Source organism: Salmo trutta, chromosome 38 (genome assembly GCF_901001165.1).
Source record: "Salmo trutta chromosome 38, fSalTru1.1, whole genome shotgun sequence".
NCBI lineage: Eukaryota > Metazoa > Chordata > Actinopteri > Salmoniformes > Salmonidae > Salmo > Salmo trutta.
Window position 1 is genome coordinate 31,619,478 of NC_042994.1, and position 22,916 is coordinate 31,642,393.

At 41.5% G+C, this 22,916-nt stretch overlaps 2 protein-coding genes across 2 annotated transcripts in view; both read left to right on the forward strand.

Annotated features, from left to right (window-relative positions):
• LOC115177650 (zinc finger protein OZF-like) overlaps positions 1-22,916 on the forward strand; it is an 84,547-nt gene that overhangs the window by 23,702 nt on the left and 37,929 nt on the right. The gene's annotated exons all lie outside the window — the stretch shown is intronic.
• LOC115177690 (zinc finger protein 879-like) lies at positions 5,022-10,033 on the forward strand. The gene is made up of 3 exons (XM_029738638.1): positions 5,022-5,049; positions 5,185-5,362; positions 8,864-10,033. Exons 1-3 carry the CDS (start codon positions 5,047-5,049, stop codon positions 9,574-9,576), a joined length of 894 nt encoding a protein of 297 aa, XP_029594498.1. The 5' UTR covers positions 5,022-5,046; the 3' UTR covers positions 9,577-10,033.

Genomic DNA, 22,916 nt, shown 5'->3' on the forward strand with positions numbered 1-22,916 from the left:
GAGCAGAGGGAAGAGATGATAGGATGGAAGAGGAGAGAGTAGCGGGGGAGAGAGAGCGAAGGTTGGGACGGCGCGATACCATCCGAGTAGATTTTATAGAACATGTTCAACAATTTGTTTTGTTTTATATTATAATTGGATAAGCCCCCCCCCCCCCCACTGAGCTGGGTTTTAACCTTTTACCTGGGCTTTGCTCGTTTCATATTTCTTTTGATCCTGACAAACTCCCCAGTCCCTACCGGTGACAAGCATACCCATAACATGATGCTGCCACCACAATACTTATTGTGTGGTTAATGTGTGGTCTATCTCCAGGTCATCAGACTGTTAAATAGTCACCAGTGGCCAGCCTCCTCCTAATACCCTGCCCTAAACTTTAGTCACTGTTATTAGCCGTCTACCACCCAGTACTCCACCCTGCATTCTTGTCCAGGCTCATCCTATATAACTACTGCTGTACACAGCTTTTCTATTCATATACGGTCCTTAACCTCAATACACACCATCAAATACATTGTAAACAAACTGTATATATTTATATTCCAGACTCTGACATTGCTCGTTCTACTATTTCTATTTTTCTAAATCCTTAAAATAAATTGTGGGGATTTGCATGTATTGTTTTGTATTGTTAGATATTACTGCACTGTTTCGCTACACCCGCGATAACATCAGAGAAATATGTGTATGCAGCCATCATCCAGTCTCTCAGAAGCCCATGTTGAGCCAGCAGTGTTCTCACTATGGAAGAAGGAGCAGGCAGCCATCATCCAGTCTCTCAGAAGCCCATGTTGAGCCAGCAGTGTTCTCACTATGGAAGAGGGAGCAGGCAGCCATCATCCAGTCTCTCAGAAACCCATGTTGAGCCAGCAGTGTTCTCACTATGGAAGAGGGAGCAAGCAGCCGTCATCCAGTCTCTCAGAAACCCATGTTGAGCCAGCAGTGTTCTCACTATGGAAGAGGGAGCAAGCAGCCGTCATGGCAGCTGATGACAGTTGTGACAGCCTTGGACACACAGCAAAGTTTGACACAGTCAGTGTTGTTGAGCAGAGAATCAACCAGATTGATTCACAGTCAGTGTTGTTGAGCAGAGAATCAACCAGAGAATCAACCAGATTGTCCGTGTCGAAGTTATTCAGGTGCATAATACATTTTATTTTTTATTTTCTGTTATTCAATTAGAAAATGTACTCTGAATGAGAACAAGCACATCTGTGAGCGTTATGCATTATAACATCGATTGACTTACTCATTACTCATCTCATATGTATATACTGCGTACTGTATCCTATATTATCTCTTCTACACTATCTATTGCATCAGCCGCTCTAACACTGCTCAACCATATATTTATATGTATATATTCTCATCCCATTCCTTTACTAGATTGTGTATATTAGGTTTTGTTGTGGAATTGTTAGATATTACCTGTTAGATACTGCTGCACTGTCGGATCTAGAAGCACAAGCATTTCGCTACACTCAAAATGACATCTGCTAACCATGTGTATGTGACCAATAACATTTGATTTGATTTGACTAATTGATGACGCTGACAGCTTTATAGTAAAAACAGGGCTGGAGTCAATTCCATTTCAATTCCAGTCAATTCAGGAAGTAAACCAAATTACAATTCCACATTTTCCTCATTGAAAACCATAGAAGAGAATTGGAATTTTCAGTTTACTTCCTGAATTTACTGGAATTTAAATGGAATTGACCCCAGCCCTGACTAAAACTGAATATTCCTTTTTGCCTGTCTCCAAACCACAGCATTTTTTACATCACAAACAGCCTGTTCCTGATATTCTGGTCTACATACACCAATGCTGAATGGCAGTGAGATGCCACCCTCCTTCTCACATCCAGCCTGTTCCTGATATTCTGGTCTACATACACCACCACAATCACTTACAGTGCATTCGGGAAGTATTCAGACCCCTTGACTTTTTCCACATGTTGTTACGTTACAGCCTTATTATAAAATGTATTAAATTGGGGGATTTCCTCATCAATCTACAGACAACACCCCATTATGACAAAGCAAAAACTGGATTTTAGACATTTTTGCTAATGTATAAAATGTATTCAGACCCTTTACTCAGTACTTTGTTGACGCACCTTTGGCAGCGATTACACCCTGGTCTTCTTGGGTATGACACTACAATCTTGGCACACCTGTATTTGGGGAGTTTCTCCCATTCTTCTCTACAGATCCTCTCAAGCTCTGTCAGGTTGGATGGGGAGCGTTGCTGCACAGCTATTTTCAGGTCTATTCAGAGTTGGTCGATCGGGGTCAAATACAGGCTCTGGCTGGGCCACTCAAGGACATTCAGAGACATGTCTCGAAGCCACTTCCACATTGTCTTGGCTGTGTGCTTAGTGTCGTTGTCCTGTTGGAAGGTGAACCTTTGCCCCAGTCTGAGGTCCAGAGTGCTCTTGAGCAGGTTTTCATCAATGATCTCTCTGTACTTTGCTCCGTTCATCTTTCCCTCGATCATGTCTCGAATGTCCCTGCCACTGAAAAACAACCCCACAGCATGATGCTGCCACCCATGCTCCACCACAGGGATGGTGCCAGGTTTCCTCCAGACCTGACGCTTGGCATTCAGGCCAAAGAGTTCAATCTTGGTTCCATCAGACCAGAGAATTTTGTTCCTCATGGTCTGAGAGTCCTTTAGGTGCCTTTTGGCAAACTTCAAGTTGGCTGTCATGTGCGTTTTACTGAGGAGTGGCTTCCGGCTGGCCACTCTACCATAAAGGCCTGATTGGTGGAGTGCTGCAGAGATGATTGTCCTGGAAGGTTATCCCATCTCCACAGAGGAACTCTGGAGCTCTGTCAGAGTGACCATCAGGTGCTTGTTCACCTCCCTGACCAAGGCCCTTCTCCCATGATTGTTCAGTTTGGCTGAGCGGCCAGCTCTAGGAAGAGTCTTGGTGGTTACAAACTTCTTCCTTTTAAGAATGAAGGAGGCCACTGTGTTCTTTGGGACCTTCAATGCTGCAGAAATGTTTTGGTACACTTCCCCAGATCTGTGCCGTGACACAATCCTCTCTCGAAAGGAATATATCACATCAAATATAAGCTACTTAAAGTTCACGAGAGAACACACATACTGCTCGTACACTTGTCTCATGTTTTTTTACTAAAATATAATTGTGCTTTAGGTCATTAAGCCTCATTAAATTAAACTGTATGAAGCTGTATGCTTTTTATTTCAACACCTGCTCCTAAGCTGTACCTCAGTACATTGACACTGTACCTCAGAACATTGACTCGATACCCCTTACCTCCTGTATATAGCCTCCACATTGACTCTGTACCGGTACCTCCTGTATATAGCCTCCACATTGACTCTGTACCTGTACCTTCTGTATATAGTCTCCACATTCACTCTGTACCAGTACCCCCTGTATATAGCCTCCACATTGACTCTGTACCGGTACCCCCTGTATATATCCTCCACATTGACTCTGTACTGGTACCCCCTGTATATAGCCTCCACATTGACTCTGTACTGGTACCTCCTGTATATAGCCTCCACATTGACTCTGTAGCCACGGTATAGTTTTTTTATTGTGTTATTGTGCTTTTTTTAACTCTTATTTTTCTTAACTACATTGTTGGTTAAGGGCTTGTCAGTAAGAATTTCACGGTAACACCTGTTGTAGCTTTGTAGCGTGGCTTCAAGGGAATAGTATAGTCACATCTAGATAAAAATGAACTGAGTAAATGTGTATTAACACACTACCTATTCATGGAAGTATTTATTCATAATCTACATATTAAGTTTATACGTCTGTGTACAGGAAAGTATTATTTGTAAGACGTAAGAGAAAATATATCAGCTTATTGTTAAATTATTATGACGTTCTTTCCAATACAAAAAGTGTAGTAACTATTGTTTCCAAACTACGTTACTCACTCCAGTCAGCAGATGACGATGTGAGTCTTTCAGGTGATGCTTCTTGCGTGACGTATAATTTACTGGACGGGACGATTCTTCAGGAACAACATCGCGGATACTCTTTCAACCACCTCGGTAGCTTGCTAGCCAACATAAAACTGAAAGATTTACGTTTTAGGCCATGTTAATGTACATTAGCTAACCGCAGTGTTTAAAACACATTTCAGTTGACGTTAACTTGAACCTGATTTGCTTGTTCAATTTGCAAATTTGTTAAAGACTGATACTGAGCCAAGCACTAGGCTAGTCGCTAATGCTAACTAGCTAGCTAGCTAACATACCTGACTATGAGCTCACTAAACTACTCATCCCCTGCTAAAGAAGAGGATGTCTGTTGGACGGAGAAAGAAGCTCTGGCCCTGAACATTGTCGTGAAAGACGAAGAGGAGGATATTACAGTGAAAGGAGAGAAAGAAGCTCTGGCGCTGAACATGGAAGAAGAAGAGGAGGATATTACAGTGAAAGGAGAGAAAGAACCTTTCAGAATGAAAAAGGAGGAAGAGGAGGTTGTTATAGGAAAAGAAGCGAAAGCATCCTCTTCCTCTCTAAACGGTTCTTTCTCAGTAAAGGTGAAGAAGGAAGACGTTTTGGGAGTGAAAGAGGAGGAGACAGAATATCAGATTACCACCAGTGAGTCTGTCTTAAACAGGGGTACAAACTATGCAGTTGTTGAACTAATGTGTGGTTTTAAAGGGGCATTCTACTGGAGTTATACACTTGAATATGTTGTTCAGTACTGTAGGAATTGTTAAAGGGTCAATCTGTCATTGGTACATATATTTTTGGGGTCTTTTAAATTACATTTAATTATATAATATAACAGGCTTTTAAAATTCAATATTGGAACATCATTTATACTTAAAATATCAAAGGGACACAAAAGGCACCCAATTCATTTAGACATATGAATGCCTCTTGGAAGACCCTATGACTGTAATAGACAGTAATAAGTTTACCATCTGTTTGATGTTCTCGTTCACACAGGAGAGAGACATGACTATTGTGGATCCTCTGGGGAGCCTCAACAACATCCTGATGCTGACGAGTCAGAGAAGAGTCTCTCCAGATCAGAACACCAGATGGTACAGCTTGGTCTGGTCTAGCATACAGCTTGCTCTATCGGGGTCTGGGCTGGGTTTCTGTAAAGCACTTTATGACAACAGTGACATCAGCATCCATAATGATATGTGTCTGTGTCCCCTCTTTATGGTTACCAGGACAACGCTAGCCCTTCCTCCCTCCTGGAGTCCCTGTGTCGTGCCTCTCCCGGTAGCACCTTACTGCTGGGTATGAAGAGGTTGTCTGTGCTGCTGGTGGACTGCAGGAAAACAACGGGGCTGAGTGGAACTGTGAGAGGAGGAGAAGAGAAGAAAGGATCAGATTTGACACATCAAAGTAAGTGTTGTAGTTTAGTTTGAACAAATAAAATAAATCTGCCCATTCTGTTCCCAATAAGGCAATCCCCGACTAATACAAATACAACTTTGCACACTCTTGGCATTCTCTCAACCAGCTTCACCTGGAATGCTTTTCCAACAGTCTTGAAGGAGTTCCCACATATGCTGAGCACGTTGGCTGCTTTACCGTCACTCTGTGGTCCAACTCATCCCAAACCATCTCAGTTGGGTCAACTGATGCAGCACTCCATCACTCTCCTTCTTGGTCAAATAGCACTTACACGGCCTGGTTGTGGTTGGGTCATTGTCCTGTTGAAAAACAAACAATAGTCCCACTAAGCGCAAACCAGATGGGATGGCGTATTGCTGCAGCATGCTGTGGTAGCGACGCTGGTTAAGTGTGCCTTGAATTCTAAATAAATCACAAACAGTGTCACCACCAAAGCACCATCACTCAATGCTTCACGGTGGGAACCACACATGCGGAGATCATCCGTTCACCTACTCTGCGTCTCACAGACATGTCGGTTGGATCCGAAAATCTCAAATTTGGACTCATCAGACCAAAGGACAAATTTCCAACGGTCCATTGCTCGTGTTTCTTGGCCCAAGCAAGTCTGTTCTTCTTATTGGTGTCCTTAACTTCTTTGGGCTATTTGGGACGCTAGCGTGCCACCCGTGGCGCACCCTATCAACAGCAGGTGCATTTCAAGAGCGGCAAATTTGAAACCAAATAAATGTCAAAATTCAAATTTCTCAAACATACAACTATCTTACACCCTTTGAAAGATAAACATCTCCTTAATCTAACCACGTTGTCCGATTTCAAAAAGGTTTTACGGCGAAAGCATAAAGTTAGGTTATGTTAGGAGAGTACATTGACAATAGCTGTGTGTAATGTATTGTCAATTCAAAGACAGGCGTCACCAAAACCATAAATTCAGCTAAAATTATGCACTAACCTTTTACAATCTCCATCAGATGACACTCCTAGGACATTATGTTAGACAATGCATGCATTTTTAGTTCTATCAAGTTCATATTTATATCCAAAAACAGCGTTTTACTATGGCGTTGATGTTCAGGAAATCGTTTCCCTCCAATAACCGGCAGTCAAGTCATCACAACAAAATAATTAATTAATATTAGAAAACATTGGTAAAATATTATATTGTCATTCAAAGAATTATAGATTTACATCTCTTGAATGCAATCGACTTGCCAGATTTAAAAATAACCTTACTGGGAAATCACACTTTGCAATAATCTGAGCACTGCGCCCAGAAAAATACGCTTTGCGATACAGACTAACCGCCATGTTGGAGAGATCTAAAATCGAAAATACTATGTAAATAATCCATTACCTTTTGATTCTCTTCATCAGATGTCACTTCCAGGAATCCCAGGTCCATAACGAATGTAGTTTTGTTCAAAAAAGCTCATCATTTATGTCCAAAAAGCTCCGTGTTGTTAGCACATGATCTAAGCCAGCCGCACTTCACTTCACGAACGGAAAAAATATATTTATGTTCGTTCAAACGTTGTATCGCATAAATCATTAGTGCCTTTTTTAACCAGAACATGAATAAAATTCAAGGCGGACGATTGGGTTCTCTTTTAAAACGTATTGGAACGAGAGTACCCAACATGAACTCGCACGCCAGGTGTCTAATCGGCCATCACCGTTCCAAGGCTCTTGTTCGGTCAGATCTCAGAGTAGAAGACTCAAAACACTTTGTAAAGGCTGGTGACATCTTGTGGAAGCAATAGGAAGTGCCAAAACATTCATCAGCCCCTTTGTTTTTCAATGGCATAGGCTTAAAGTCAATTCAACACATCAGGTATCCACTTCCTGTCAGAATCTGTCTCAGGGTTTTGCCTGCCAAATGAGTTCTGTTATACTCACAGAAACCATTCAAACAGTTTTAGAAACTTTAGGGTGTTTTCTATCCAAACCTGAACAATAATATGCATATTCTAGCTTCTGAGTTGGTGTAGGAGGCAGTTAAAAATGGGCACATATTTTTTCCAAAATTCTCAATGCTGCCCCCTAGCCCGTAGAGGTTAACTAGTGGTTTCTTTGCAGCAATTCGACCATGATGGCCTGATTCATGCAGTCTCCTCTGAACAGTTGATGGTGAGATGTGTCTCTTAATTGAAATCTGTGACGCAGTTATTTGGGCTGCAATTTCTGAGGCTGGTAACTCTAATGAACTTATCCTCTGCAGCAGAGGTAACTCTGGGTCTTCCTTTCCTGTGGCGGTCCTCATGAGAGCCAGTTTCATCATAGCTATTGATGTTTTTTGCGACTGTACTTAAAGAAACTTTCAAAGTTCTTGAAATGTTCTGGATTGACTGTCTTAAAGTAATGATGGACAGTTGTTTCTCTTTGCTTATTTGAGCTGTTCTTGCCATAATATGGACTTGGTCTTTTACCAAATAGGGCTATCTTCTGTATACTCCCCCTACCATGTCACAACACAACTGATTGTCTCAAACGCACTAAGAAGGAAAAACACAAATTAGTTTTTAACAAGGCACACCTGTTAATTGAAATGCTTTCCAGGTGACTACCTCATGAAGCTGGTTGAGAGATTTCCAAGAGTGTGCAAAGCTGTCATCAGGGCAAAGGGTGGCTACTTTGGAGAATCTCAAATATAAAATATTTTGATTTGTTAAACTTTTTTTTGTTTACTTCATGATTCCATATGTGTTATTTCGTAGTTTTGATGTCTTCACTATTATTCTACAATGTAGAAAATAGTAAAAATAAAGAAAAACCCTTGATTGAGAAGATGTGTCCAAACTTTTGACTGGTTCTGTATATTTATATATACTGAACAGATATAATCGCAACAATTTCAATGATTTACAGTTCATATTAGGAAATGAGTCAATGTAAATACATTTTAGGCCCTAATCTATGGACTTCACATGACTGGGCAGGGGCGCAGCCATTGGTGTGTCTGTGGGGTCGTAAGCCCACCCACTTGGGAGCCAGGCCCAACGAATCAGAATTAGTTTTCCCCACAAAAGGGCTTTGTTACAGAGATACATACTCCTCAGTTTCATCAGATGTCCGAGTGGCTGATCTCAGACGATGTGGAGGTCCTTGATCTGCGGTTGTGAGGCCCGTTGGACAGACTTCCAAATTCTCTAAAAAGATGTTGGAGGCAGCTGATGGTAGAGAAAGCAACATTCAGTTCTCTGGTAACAGCTCCAGTGGATATTCCTGCAGTCCCCAATCCATTTGCACACTCCCTCAAAACTTGAGACATCTGTGGCATTGCGTTGTGTGACAACTTTACATTTTAGAGTGGCTTTTTATTTTCCCCAGCACAAGCACCACCTGTGTAATGCTGTTTAATCAGCTTCTTGATATGCTACACCTGTCACGTGGATGGATTATCTTGGCAAAGCAATGTAAACAAATTTTCACATAATTGGAGAGTGGAGGTTTCATTCTGGTCTCTTTTTATATAAACACTGTCTTTGGCAGGAGGAAAATCAAACTTGGAGGAACCAAAGACCACACCAGCAAGACGACACCTCTGCTCCCAGATCAAGTTAGGGAGCCTGAAAAGACCTGAGGGGGGACACACAGGAGAGAAGCCGTACCATTGCGCCCAGTGTGGAAATAGTTTTAGCCGGTTAGGAAGCCTGAAAGCTCATGAGCGAATACACACAGGAGAGAAGCCATACCATTGCGGCCAGTGTGGAAAGAGTTTTAGCCTGTTGGGAAGCCTGAAAGCTCATGAGCGAATACACTCAGGAGAGAAGCCATACCATTGCAGCCAGTGTGGAAATAGTTTTAACCAGTTAGGAAACATGAAAAGACATGGGAGGATACACACAGGGGAGAAGCCATACCACTGCTCCCAGTGTGGAAAGAGTTTTACGGCATTAGTTAAGCTGGAAGCTCATGAGCGAATTCACACAGGGGAGAAGCCTTACTACTGCTCCCATTGTGGAAAGAGTTTTAACCATTTAGTTAACATGAAAAGACATGAGAGGATACACACAGGAGCGAAGCCTCACCATTGCTCCCAGTGTGGAAAGAGTTTTAAGCGGTTAGACACCCTCAAAGATCATTTGCGAATACACACAGGGGAGAAGCCTTTCCGTTGCGCCCAGTGTGGAAAGAGTTTTAGCCGGTCAGGAAGCCTGAAAGAGCATGAGCGAATTCACACAGGGGAGAAACCTTACCACTGATCCCAGCGTGCAATGCGTTTTACCCAATTAGGACGCCTGGAAGAAGACATGAGACCGCACACGGGGGAGAAGCCTTACAAATGTTCAGACTGGGGGGAAGTCATTTCACTCATCAGTCACTTAAAAAACATGTGAGAATCCACACAGGAGAGAATAATGACTTATCCTAGTGTGTAAACTTGTATTTCACATCACATTGACTTAATTACTTCTCCTTGTGGATAAATTGGTATTTCACATCACATTGACTTAAAATTAATCAGAGAACATACACAGTGCTCCCATTGTCTTGTATTGTTGACTGAGAATGTGTTTACTTGTTTATACCATATGACATTTAATTGTACCAAGTATACTCCAAAATATATTTGTATATTTGTATGTTTTTATTAGAAAATATGAATTGAATATTGTCATGTCTTTGGCATCATTAAAAGTGAAGACTTATTTTATCAAATCAATTCTCTGTAATTATTATTACATGATTAAACTAACCATGTGCATTTAATTGACTAGGATGTCGGGGCACCACGGAAAGTCTTCAGATTACAAAGTTATACTTTTCTGAATATAACTCTTCAGATATTTTAATATCTGATCAATTAGTCATATATTAATGAATTATTCTTTACCTCGCGTCAGTCTCATTCCAAACGTCGTAAATTGTTGGTTGTCTGCACGAACCCAGCCTTTTTTTATAAATCATCCGTACACCAATTGGCTTAATCATTTATTTACTAACTACATAATCACAGAAATGCGCAAACAAACAGTAGATACTGGTTACTAATGAATGATTGGGAAGATTCCCCACTGGGCTAAGCCGATATGATTGGTGGACAAAGGGAAGTGGGTGTGGTCTGAGAAAGAAACGGGAAAGACAAACGGGTTACACACAGTTGAAGTCGGAAGTTTACATACACATTAGCCAAATACATTTAAACTCAGTTTTTCACAATTCCTGACATTTAATCCTTGTAAAAATTCCCTGTCTTAGGTCAGTTAGGATCACCACTTTATTTTAAGAATGTGAAATGTCAGAATAATAGTAGAGAGAATTATTTATTTCAGCTTTTATTTCTTTCATCACATTCCCAGTGGGTCAGAAGTTTACATACACTCAATTAGTATTTGGTAGCATTGCCTTTAAATTGTTTAACTTGGGCCAAAGGTTTTGGGTAGCCTTCCACAAGCTTCCCACAATAAGTTGGGTGAATTTTGGCCCTTTCCTCCTGACAGAGCTGGTGTAACTGAGTCAGGTTTGTAGGCCTCCTTGCTCGCATACGCTTTTTCAGTTCAGCCCACACATTTTCTATAGGATTGAGGTCAGGGCTTTGTGACGGCCACTCCAATACCTTGACTTTGTTGTCCTTAAGCGATTTTGCCACAACTTTGGAAGTTTGCTTGGGGTCAATGTCCATTTGAAAGACCCACTTGTGATCAAGCTTTGACTTCCTGACTGATGTCTTGAGATGTTGCTTCAATATATCCACAGAATTTTCCTACCTCATGATGCCATCTATTTTGTGAAGTGCACCAGTCCCTCCTGCAGCAAAGCACCCCACAACATGATGCTGCCACCCCATGCTTCATGGTTGGGATGGTGTTCTTCAGCTTGCAAGCCTCCTCCTTTTTCCTCCAAACATACTGATGGTCATTATGGCCAAACCGTTCTATTTTAGTTTCATCAGACCACAGGACATTTCTCCAAAAAGTACGATCTTTGTCCCCCATGTGCAGTTGCAAACCGTAGTCTGGCTTTTTTATGGCGTTTTTGGAGCAATGGCTTCTTCCTTGCTGAGCGGCCTTTCAGGTTATGTTGATATAGGACTTGTTTTTCTGTGGATATAGATACTTTTGTACCTGTTTCCTCCAGCATCTTCACAAGGTCCTTTGCTGTTGTTCTGGGATTGATTTGCACTTTTCGCACCAAATGACGTTAATCTCTAGGAGACAGAACGTGTCTCCTTCCTGAGTAGTGTGATGGCTGCGTGGTGCCATAGTGTTTATACTTGCGTACTATTGTTTGTACAGATGAACGTGGTACCTTCAGGCGTTTGGAAATTGCTCCCAAGGATGAACCAGACTTGTGGAGGTCTACAATTTTTTTTCTAAGGTCTTGGCTGATTTCTTTTGATTTTCCCATGATGTCAAGCAAAGAGGCACATAGTTTGAAGGTAGGCCTTGAAATACATCCACAGGTACACCTCCAATTGACTCAAATTATGTCAGTTGGCCTATCAGAAGCTTCTAAAGCCATGACATCATTTTCTGGAATTTTCCAAGCTGTTTAAAGGAACAGTCAACTTAGTGTATGTAAACTTCTGACCCACTGGAATTGTGATACAGTGAATTATAAGTGAAATAATCAATTGTTGGAAAAATTACTTGTGTCATGCACAAAGTAGATGTCCTAACCATCTTGCCAAAACTATAGTTTGTTAACAAGAAATTTGTGGAGTGGTTGAAAAATGAGTTTTAATGACTCCAACCTAAGTGTCTGTAAACTTCCGACTTCAACTGTGTACTATTCGAAATGCTAATCCTTTGAGCATGAACGCTCACTCATTCAGGAATAATTGCAATCAATATATATTTACGCCCATGTGTCGTTGTGATCTGTTGGAATCCGGTCCGTCTGCTGGAGAGTTCATCCGAGTCTCTCTTTCTGTTTCCCTGAAGTTCAAATTCTTTCTTGGTTAGAATGGATACTTCAGATTACCATTCAGAAATTCTCTCATAGAATAGATGTTTCAGCGGTTGTCGGTATTCGCATCCCAGGTTTACATCATTTCTAGCTGCAGACTAGTAATTATCTTATGCCCCCACAGACCCACTAATGCTCTTATTCTGTAGGGATCAATAGTCTCAGAGTTTAACCATTTCCAGCCATGTAGCCAATGCTCCACGTGGGATGGTTTTCTAGTCTTGGTACTCAAACCTGTGCCACCTCAGCTTACACGAGGTATGCGTTGTCTAAACTATTCGCAATCACAGCTCACGCTGTGGGTTTGCTCAGTCTGAAGAGGATTTATTTTAGGAGGGGCTTTTATTCGTAACAATAGGAAAGGCGGTTCCAGATCATGTCTGTGCTGGGGACAGGCCAATGACTTAGTTAATCTATAAAGGGAATACAATTCTCTCACATTAAAGGTTTAACATCACATTACATCATTTCACAAATAGTTTCATCTTTACTCATTCATTTTATGCAAGAATTAGATGCAAACCCCATAATTGAGCAATGCACACATTCAGAGACATAGTTATGCGTGTTTCCTGTCCTCTCTGAGGTCACCAAATGAAACACACTGTCCCTTAAGTGTCCACGGACCCTTCCCACACTCTCAAAGGTGGACATATAGTTTAATTTTTCCATTTGGGGGATTTAGGAGTTCGGCCACGTGAAACCCTTTGTTCACTCTGTGGTCTCTCTCTGCATGAAAAGGGGGAGAGAGTCTCCGCCAGGAATTTACGACCTGAGATAACAGAACCTGGGTGTAGGAGAGGGGGAAGCCACGATCTATACCCAGAAAGGGCCACGTCATGACAATATGGAGTATGTCAGTTTGAATAGAGTAGATCAGATTCCATGTGTTTAAATGGTCATTTTTTAAACTCTGACTGTGTGTGTTTATATGGTTGTCATTCCTCCAGCACTAGAGATAATCAAGTGATATTTGGATGTGATGCATTTGTTCTATTGTTTACATTTGCATTGTTGGCCCACTGATGATTTAATGAAATGAAAATGTTCACAGACTCTGTAATGGAAAATGTTAGTTGTATGTGTCCACATAACTGATTATGTGACTAACCTTGTGAAACTATCCTATTATAATCTCCTGTTCCTGGGAGTATCATCCTGCGTTGCAAACCAATTTGCACATGTGTCCTTGTATGAATAAAGTCCCTCCCAGGAACAGGAAACTATAAAGATATGTGCTCATCACCCAATGCTACAGGAATTCAGACTGTCTACACTACGCTCTGTAACTCTGTTATTCTCTCTGAGCTCAGAAATAAAGAATCTTGGTTTGACTTGGACTCCAGCAGATCCTTATTTTATAATATCCACCACAACTCGCCCACGGATTGCTGTTTCATCATTGTCTCAATGAAGAGTTCCTCGTTCAACTTTCCTGGGGGCATTTACAAGCCTCCCACTGGTTGAATAAACATTATTTCCACATTTCAACAAAACAAATCCATACGATGATGTTAGATCAATTTTGAAAACTGATTGGATTTGTAAAAATCCATCAACATCAGGAATTTTTATTTATTTTTCACCCAACTGGCAACCTAAATCCAATGACAGGGGACATTTTGTGTTGATTTCATGTTGAATTGACTTTAGTTGACGACGACAAAGAAATGTAAATCGAAACTAGATGTTGAACTGACGTCTGTGCCCAGTGGGCTGGTTTGAATAAGCGGCAGGTGTTGGATCAATATCCACCTTAGTAGCTACGTTTCCCATGCAATTTGCGACAGATTTTCATGTGAATATTCAAACATCTGCATAAAACAATACATGCATTTTCCCACCAGAAATGTTTCTATCAAACATACTTATTGTGGATAAAAGGCTTTGCGTGACAAATAAATTACTTTTGCTGTTAAATTCACATTTTCCAAATCGAAAAATACAAGTTAAATGGGTTTCCATCACATTTTCAACTGTACTGAATGTCTCTTGGCACGTGCACTGTAGCCAGCAGCTCACATTACAGTGCGGGTAGTCTACCTACATGATGAGATTATTATGGATAAGAGAGATATTATTTTATTTGTCCATTGGCAACCAAGCATCATTCATCATGTCACCAGAATAAGACCCTCAAAATGTATTGGAAAGGAGCATCAAGCTCATCACCTCCACTTTCACCACCCTGTGAAGTTCCTAACTTATTTCATCTGTAGCCTAATAAACTGCATGGGTTCCCAAGTCGTAGTGGGAGGACCACACAACATATCATCGTGTCTCCAAGTTAACTAAGATGTGATGGTTATTATATAAATATATGCGGATAAAGGAGTTTCCATATCCATTTCTCGCTCATGCATTTTTACTGACACAAAAGGATCCCACCATGTCAAACGAACTAACATATAGTCTGTCGGCATTTATAGAAGTGTTCAGACATATCCTGTTTCCATCAGCCTGGTCATTACTTTTGAAATGGTTGGATCAATATTCACCTTCATGATATGGATGAAGCCTGATTTGGAATGTCTGAGTAGTTCTATATGATGTCATAATACACCCCTCTGATAATCAAGTGATATTTGGAATGTCTGAGTAGTTCTATATGATGTCATAACACACCCCTCTGATAATCAAGTGATATTTGGAATGTCTGAGTAGTTCTATATGATGTCATAATACACCCCTCTGATAATCAAGTGATATTTGGAATGTCTGAGTAGTTCTATCTGATGTCATAATACACCCCTCTGATAATCAATTGATATTTGGAATGTCTGAGTAGTTCTATCTGATGTCATAATAACCCCTCTGATAATCAAGTGATATTTGGAATGTCTGAGTAGTTCTATATGATGTCATAATAACCCCTCTGATAGTGATACATTTGCTACATTGTTTCCATGTCAGTTGGTTTCCCACTCTGATGATTTATATCTGACAGAGGGGCTTTAAAGGAATAGTATGGTGACATCTTAGTGGGGCTTGAAATAAATAGGATTGTTAATCATAAACTCCTATAGCAACAATACACTGCAGCTTTGACATCAAGAAGAGAATGGGCTGATGGGTGGTGGTGCTACTCTATAGGTAAGGCTGTCCAATATGAATGTTCAATACACACAATAGGTTGATCAGTAGCCAGTTAGCTAGCTGCTACAGTCCAATATGAATGTTCAATACACACAATAGGTTGATCAGTAGCCAGTTAGCTAGCTGCTACAGTTCAATATAAATGTTCAATACAGACAATAGGTTGACTGGGGAGATGATTTCCCAATAAGAGTCCTGCAATAAGAGCTAACATGCTAATATTTGTGTAAACTATATATATTTGTGTTCTGTTGTTGTCACTGAGGTGGCTGATATCCCACTCCATAGTTAAGGCTGAACAATGACTATAGGAATTCTACACCTCCTTGACATTTTTTTCACATTTTGATCCATTTTGATCCCATGTTCAGCAATTTGTTTTGTTTTATATCATAATTGGATAGCAACAATAACTATTGTCTATTGTTATTCTCAATGACCTTCCTGGCCATATGAAAGCCTAGCTAAATACAATGTTTTCATGTCTTTGATTATGCAAACATTTGTTTATTAGATTATATTTCTCATTAAGATGAATGTTGTTTTAATTCTATATGGGTCACGCCTTGCTTTGGTCATGTGTTCTCTTATGGGTCAATGATTTTAATTAGAATATAGCAATGATGGTTTCTCCACAATCACTTACAGTGCCTTTGGAAAGTATTCAGACCCCTTGACTTTTTCCACATTTTGTTACGTTACATCTTATTCTAAAATGGATTAAATTAAACAATTTCCTCAGCAATCTACACACAATAGCCCATAATGACAAAGCAATATGAAATCCATGATGGCGTAGCATTTCAGACGTCCATTACCCTCCTCTTGTCGTGTCCCGTGTATATATATATTTACATATTTTTTCTTCACTTATCTTTTTACATGTTTTATTCTAAAAAACTCAACCTCAAAGCCTCTCCTGCAACCCGCCTCACCAAGTTAAAAAAGAAAGAATTATTTACCTCATCTGAATTCCACAACAGAAGCTAGCCAGAGGTTAGCCATTCTCACTGGCTAACATTGAAGTTCAGCTAGCCACGGTTAGCTGTCCTCAGCTATCCATTAGCTCGAAAAGCTATCGCCAGTTTTTGTACAGCGCGACTCAGACCAGAGCATACCGGACCTATTCTCTCTTCTTTCCCCGATTTCTACCGCAGGCTCTGGACATTTACACCTGGATCTTGCAGCTAACTAGCTGCTACCTGAGTGACTATTGGCAACGTCGGTCACGGAATTAACACACATTATTACGGAGCTGGCCAGCTGAAGAGTTCCGTCAGCCACTCCTGGGCTATTCCTGAGCTAGCCAGCTGAAGTGTCTCCTGGGCTACAACTCACCTATCCTGACCCGTTTTACTGCCGATGCGGAGCCCCATCGGGTCTTCACAAACTGGACCACCGACGTTATCTGCCCGAGGGAGTTATCCAACTGGCCCCTCCGTCGCGACGTAACCTGATCGCCCATCTGCGGCCGGATAATCGTTAGCTGTCTTATCGGCTGCGATCTGAATAGGTCTATCGGACACCTTTCTTGGGCCACTATAACTAACTATTTTGCCAACTTGGACAGGTCCCCCCTTCCACACGGAACCCCACTAACCCACAGACGGAAACGCACGAGGTGGCTAAAAACAGACCTCCCTCCCATCTTCCACCAGCTTGCTACCTATGGCCCGGCTAGCTGTCTGAATCTCACTGGACCCTTTGATCACTCGGCTAAGCATGCCTCTACTTAATGTCAATATGCATTGTCCATTGCTGTTCTGGTTAGTGTTTATTGGCTTATTTCACTGTAGAGCCCCTAGCCCTGCTCATTATACCTTATCCAACCTCTCAGTTCCTCCACCCACACATGCTATGACATCTTCTGGTTTCAATGATGTTTCTAGAGACAATATCTCTCTCATAATCACTAAATGCCAAGGTTTACCTCCTCTGTACTCACATCCCACCATACCTTTGTCTGTACATTATACCTTGAAGCTATTTTTATCACCCCCAGAAACCTGCTCCTTTTTCTCTCTATTCTGGACGTCACAGACGACCAATTCTTATAGCTTTTAGCCGTACCCTCATACTTATTCTTCTCTGCTCCTCTGGGGATGTAGAGGTGAATCCAGGCCCTGCAGTGCCTGGCTCCACTCCTACTCCCCAGGCGCTCTCTTTTGATGACTTCTGTAACCGTAATAACCTTGGTTTCATGCATGTTAACATTAGAAGCCTCCTCCCTAAGTTTGTTTTATTCACTGCTTTAGCACACTCTGCCAACCCGGATGTCCTAGCTGTGTCTGAATCTTGGCTTAGGAAGTCCACCAAAAACTCTGAAATCTTCATCCCTAACTACAACGTTTTCAGACAAGATAGAACGACCAAAGGGGGCGGTGTTGCAATCTACTGCAGAGATAGCCTGCAGAGTTCTGTCCTGCTATCCAGGTCTGTACCCAAACAATTTGAACTTCTACTTTTAAAAATCCACCTCTCCAAAAACAAGTCTCTCACCGTTGCCGCCTGCTATAGACCCCCCCTCGGCCCCTAGCTGTGCTCTGGACACCATATGTAAACTGATTGCCCCCCATCTATCTTCAGAGCTCGTGCTACTAGGTGACCTAAACTGGGACATGCTTAACACCCCAGCCATCCTACAATCCAAGCTTGATGCCCTCAATCTCACACAAATTATTAATGAACCCACCAGGTACAACCCCAAAGCCGCAAACACTGGCACCCTCATAGATATCATCCTAACCAACGTGCCCTCTAAATACACCTCTGCTGTTTTCAACCAAGATCTCAGCGATCACTGCCTCATTGCCTGCACCCGTAATGGGTCAGCGGTCAAACGACCTCCACTCATCACTGTCAAACGCTCCCTGAAACATTTCAACGAGCAAGCCTTTCTAATCGACCTGGCCCTGGTATCCTGGAAGGATATTGACCTCATCCCGTCAGTAGAGGATGCCTGGTTATTTTTTTTAAATGCCTTCCTCTCCATCTTAAATAAGCATGCCCCTTTCAAGAAATTTAGAACCAGGAACAGATATAGCCCTTGGTTCTCCCCAGACCTGACTGCCCTTAACCAACACAAAAATATCCTGTGGCGTTCTGCATTAGCATCGAACTGCCCCCGCGATATGCAACTTTTTAGGGAAGTTAGAAACCAATACACACAGGCAGTTAGAAACGCCAAGGCTAGCTTTTTCAAACAGAAATTTGCTTCGTGCAACTCCAACTCTAAAAAGTTCTGGGACATTGTAAAGTCCATGGAGAATAAGAACACCTCCTCCCAACTGCCCACTGCACTGAGGATAGGAAACTCTGTCACCACCGATATTGAGAATTTCAATAAGCATTTTTCTACGGCTGGCCATGCTTTCCACCTAACTACCCCTACTGCATTCAACAGCACTGCACCCCCCACAGCTACTCGCCCAAGCCTCCCCCATTTCTCCTTCTCCCAAATCCATTCAGCTGATGTTCTGAAAGAGCTGCAAAATCTGGACCCCTACAAATCAGCTGGGCTTGACAATCTGGACCCTTTCTTTCTAAAATTATCTGCCGAAATTATTGCAACCCCTATTACTAGCCTGTTCAACCTCTCTTTCGTGTCGTCTGAGATTCCCATAGATTGGAAAGCAGCTGCTGTCATCCCCCTCTTCAAAGGAGGTGACACTCTTGACCCAAATTGCTACAGACCTATATCCATCCTACCCTGCCTTTCTAAGGTCTTCGAAAGCCAAGTCAACAAACAGATTACCGACCATTTCGAATCCCACCGCACCCTCTCCGCTATGCAATCTGGTTTCAGAGCTGGTCATGGGTGCACCTCAGCCATGCTCAAGGTCCTAAACGACATCGTAACCGCCATCGATAAGAAACAATACTGTGCTGCCGTATTCATTGACCTGGCCAAAGCTTTTGACTCTGTTAATCACTACATCCTCATCGGCAGACTCAGTAGCCTTGGTTTCTCAAACGATTGCGTCGCCTGGTTCACCAACTACTTCTCTGACAGAGTTCAGTGTGTCAAATCGGAGGGCCTACTGTCTGAACCTCTGGCAGTCTCTATGGGGGTACCACAGGGTTCAATTCTTGGGCCAACTCTTTTCTCTGTATACATAAATGATGTCGCTCTTGCTGCTGGTGAATCTCTGATCCACCTCTACGCAGACGACACCATTCTGTATACTTCTGGCCCTTCTTTGGACACTGTGTTAACAACCCTCCAGACGAGCTTCAATGCCATTCAACTCTCCTTCCGTGGTCTCCAACTGCTCCTAAACACAAGTAAAACTAAATGCATGCTCTTCAACCGATCGCTGCCTGCACCTGCCCGCCTGTCCAGCATCACTTCTCTGGACGGTTCTAACTTAGAATTTGTGGACAACTACAAATACCTAGGTGTCTGGTTAGACTGTAAACTCTCCTTCCAGACTCACATCAATCATCTCCAATCCAAAGTGAAATCTAGAATTGGCTTCCTATTTCGCAACAAAGCATCCTTCACTCATGCTGCCAAACATACCCTCGTAAAACTGACCATCCTACCAATCCTCGACTTCGACGATGTCATTTACAAAATAGCCTCCAATACCCTACTCAACAAGCTGGATGCAGTCTATCACAGTGCCATCCGTTTTGTCACCAAAGCCCAATATACTACCCACCACTGCGACCTGTACGCTCTCGTTGGCTGGCCTTCGCTTCATAATCGTCGCCAAACACATTGGCTCCAGGTCATCTACAAGACCCTGCTAGGTAAAGTCCCCCCTTATCTCCGCTCACTGGTCACCATAGCAGCACCCACCTGTAGCACGCGCTCCAGCAGGTATATCTCTCTGGTCACCCCTAAAGCCAACTCCTCCTTTGGTCGTCTCTCCTTCCAGTTCTCAGCTGCCAATGACTGGAACGAACTACAAAAATCTCTGAAACTGGAAACACTTATCTCCCTCACTAGCTTTAAGCACCAGCTGTCAGAGCAGCTCACAGATCTCTGCACCTGTACATAGCCCATCTTTAATTTAGCCCAAACTACTACCTCTTCCCCTACTGTATTTATTTATTTTATTTATTTTGCTCCTTTGCACCATATTATTTATATTTTAACTTTGAACTTTCTTCAAACTACAAATCTACCATTCCAGTGTTTTTCTTGCCATACTTTATTTACTTTGCCACCATGGCATTTTTTGCCTTTACCTCCCTTATCTCACATCATTTGCTCACATTGTATATAGTCTTATTTTTTTCTACTGCATCATTGATTGTATGTTGTTTTACTCCATGTGTAACTCTGTGTTTTTGTATGTTGTCGAACTGCTTTGCTTTATCTTGGCCAGGTCGCAATTGTAAATGAGAACTTGTTCTCAACTTGCCTACCTGGTTAAATAAAGGTGAAATAAATAAATAAATAAAAAATAAAAGGCTTTTAGAATTTTTTGCTAATTTATTAACAACAGAAATCTTATTTAGATAAGTATTCAGACCCTTTGCTCCGATACTCGAAATTGAGCTCAGGTGCATCCTGTTTCCATTTATCATCCTTGAGATGATTCTACAACTTGATTGGAGTCCACTTGTGATAAATTCAATTATTATTGGGTTATTGTGTGTCGAATGATGAGGAAAAATGTAATTCAATACATTTTAGAGTAATGTAACAAAATGTGGAAAGAGTCAAGTAGTCTAAATACTTTCCGAAGGCACTGTACAAACATCACATTGAATATTGAACTCACTTTCAAAAAGCTCCATGAGGAAGAAAGGATTCCCAGATGATCTTTTAGATGTTCTGTCTTCAGGATGTTCTGGATTGATGGCTGTTGGAGAGGGGAGGAGCAGTTGAGTGAGCTGGGGCCTTTTATTGCCCTTCCCCTGGGAGCCTGTCAGCTTGTGGCATGATGTGAGAGAGGGCCTACCTGTAAGATATATTGTGCTATAAACGTACTTTTATTTGAAGAGGTTTTTGACCATTCAGGGAACTAATCTCAAACACATGAAAACATGAACAAAAATATTGTCTACACTAAAGAATGTGAATTTGGTCATAAAAATGCTTTTTGACAAGTTATATGCATGAAAATAAAGATGTTTAAAACATGTAACATTTTGGAGAGGTTTTTGGACACTATAGGGGACACCTAAGCCTTGTTATGGATAAATGTCTATAAAGAATGACTGGTATTAGATATCTGATCCATCTTTGGGGAACATGTTGACAAGATGTTGGGGAATCACTAGAGGGGAACGTTGACCAACTGAGCATCTCAGTGTACAGTTCAATAAACACAATAGGAGTTTTGGTACATTTCAGTCTTCTGTGATGTATTTAAAGTGTCATATTGGGATGTAAACTCAAATATGAATACATCTAAACTATATCTGACATGGTACTGGTGTCTTCTTTTTTAAAGCCCATAACCATGTGTGTGATGTGTCAACAATAAAGGGCACCCCGCAACAGAAAGCTGCACAATATGTTGTGGAAAGTATTTTGCTTACCATGACTATATCCAACCCAACTCCATGTGTTGCCACTGTCATGTATCCTACCATGACTATATCCAACCCAGCTCCATGTGTTGCCACTATCATGTATCCTACCATGACTATATCCAACCCAACTCCATGTGTTGCCACTATCATGGATCCTACCATGACTATATCCAACCCTACTCCATGTGTTGCCACTATCATGTATCCTACCATTACTATATCCAACCCAACTCCATGTGTTGCCACTATCATGGATCCTACCATGACTATATCATACCCAACTCCATGTGTTTCCACTATCATGTATCCCACCATGACTATATCCAACCCAACTCCATGTGTTTCCACTATCATGTATCCTACCATGACTATATCCAACCCTACTCCATGTGTTGCCACTATCATGTATCCTACCATGGCTATATCCAACCCTACTCCATGTGTTGCCACTATCATGTATCCTACCATGGCTATATCCAACCCTACTCCATGTGTTGCCACTATCATGTATCCTACCATGACTATATTCAACCCAACCCCATGTGTTTCCACTATCAATCATCCTACCATGACTATATCCAACCCAACTCCATGTGTTGCCACCATCATGTTTATATTTATTTTATTTTTATTTAACCTTTATTTTAGCTAACTCACCTGCTCCATTTTAGTAGCAACTAGCAAGTCTCTCTGTCCGACTTTTCAACTAGTCAAACAACTCCCGGGTGTACGATTTTGATTTATTTAACTTTTTTTTTTAACTATGCAAGTCAGTTAAGAACAAATTGTTATTTACAATGACTGCCTTCCAGAAGGCAAAAGGTCTCCTGCAGGGACAGGCGCTGGGATCAAAAATAAATACAAATATAGGACAAAACACATAACAAGAGAGACACCACAACACTACATAAAGAGAGACCTAAGACAACAACATGATAGCAGCATAAAACATGGTACAAACATTATTGGGTACAGACAACAGTATCCTACTTGGCTGAAGCTTTTATCTAGTGGAGGAAGTATTGAGGAGCAGGGAGGTTAAAGG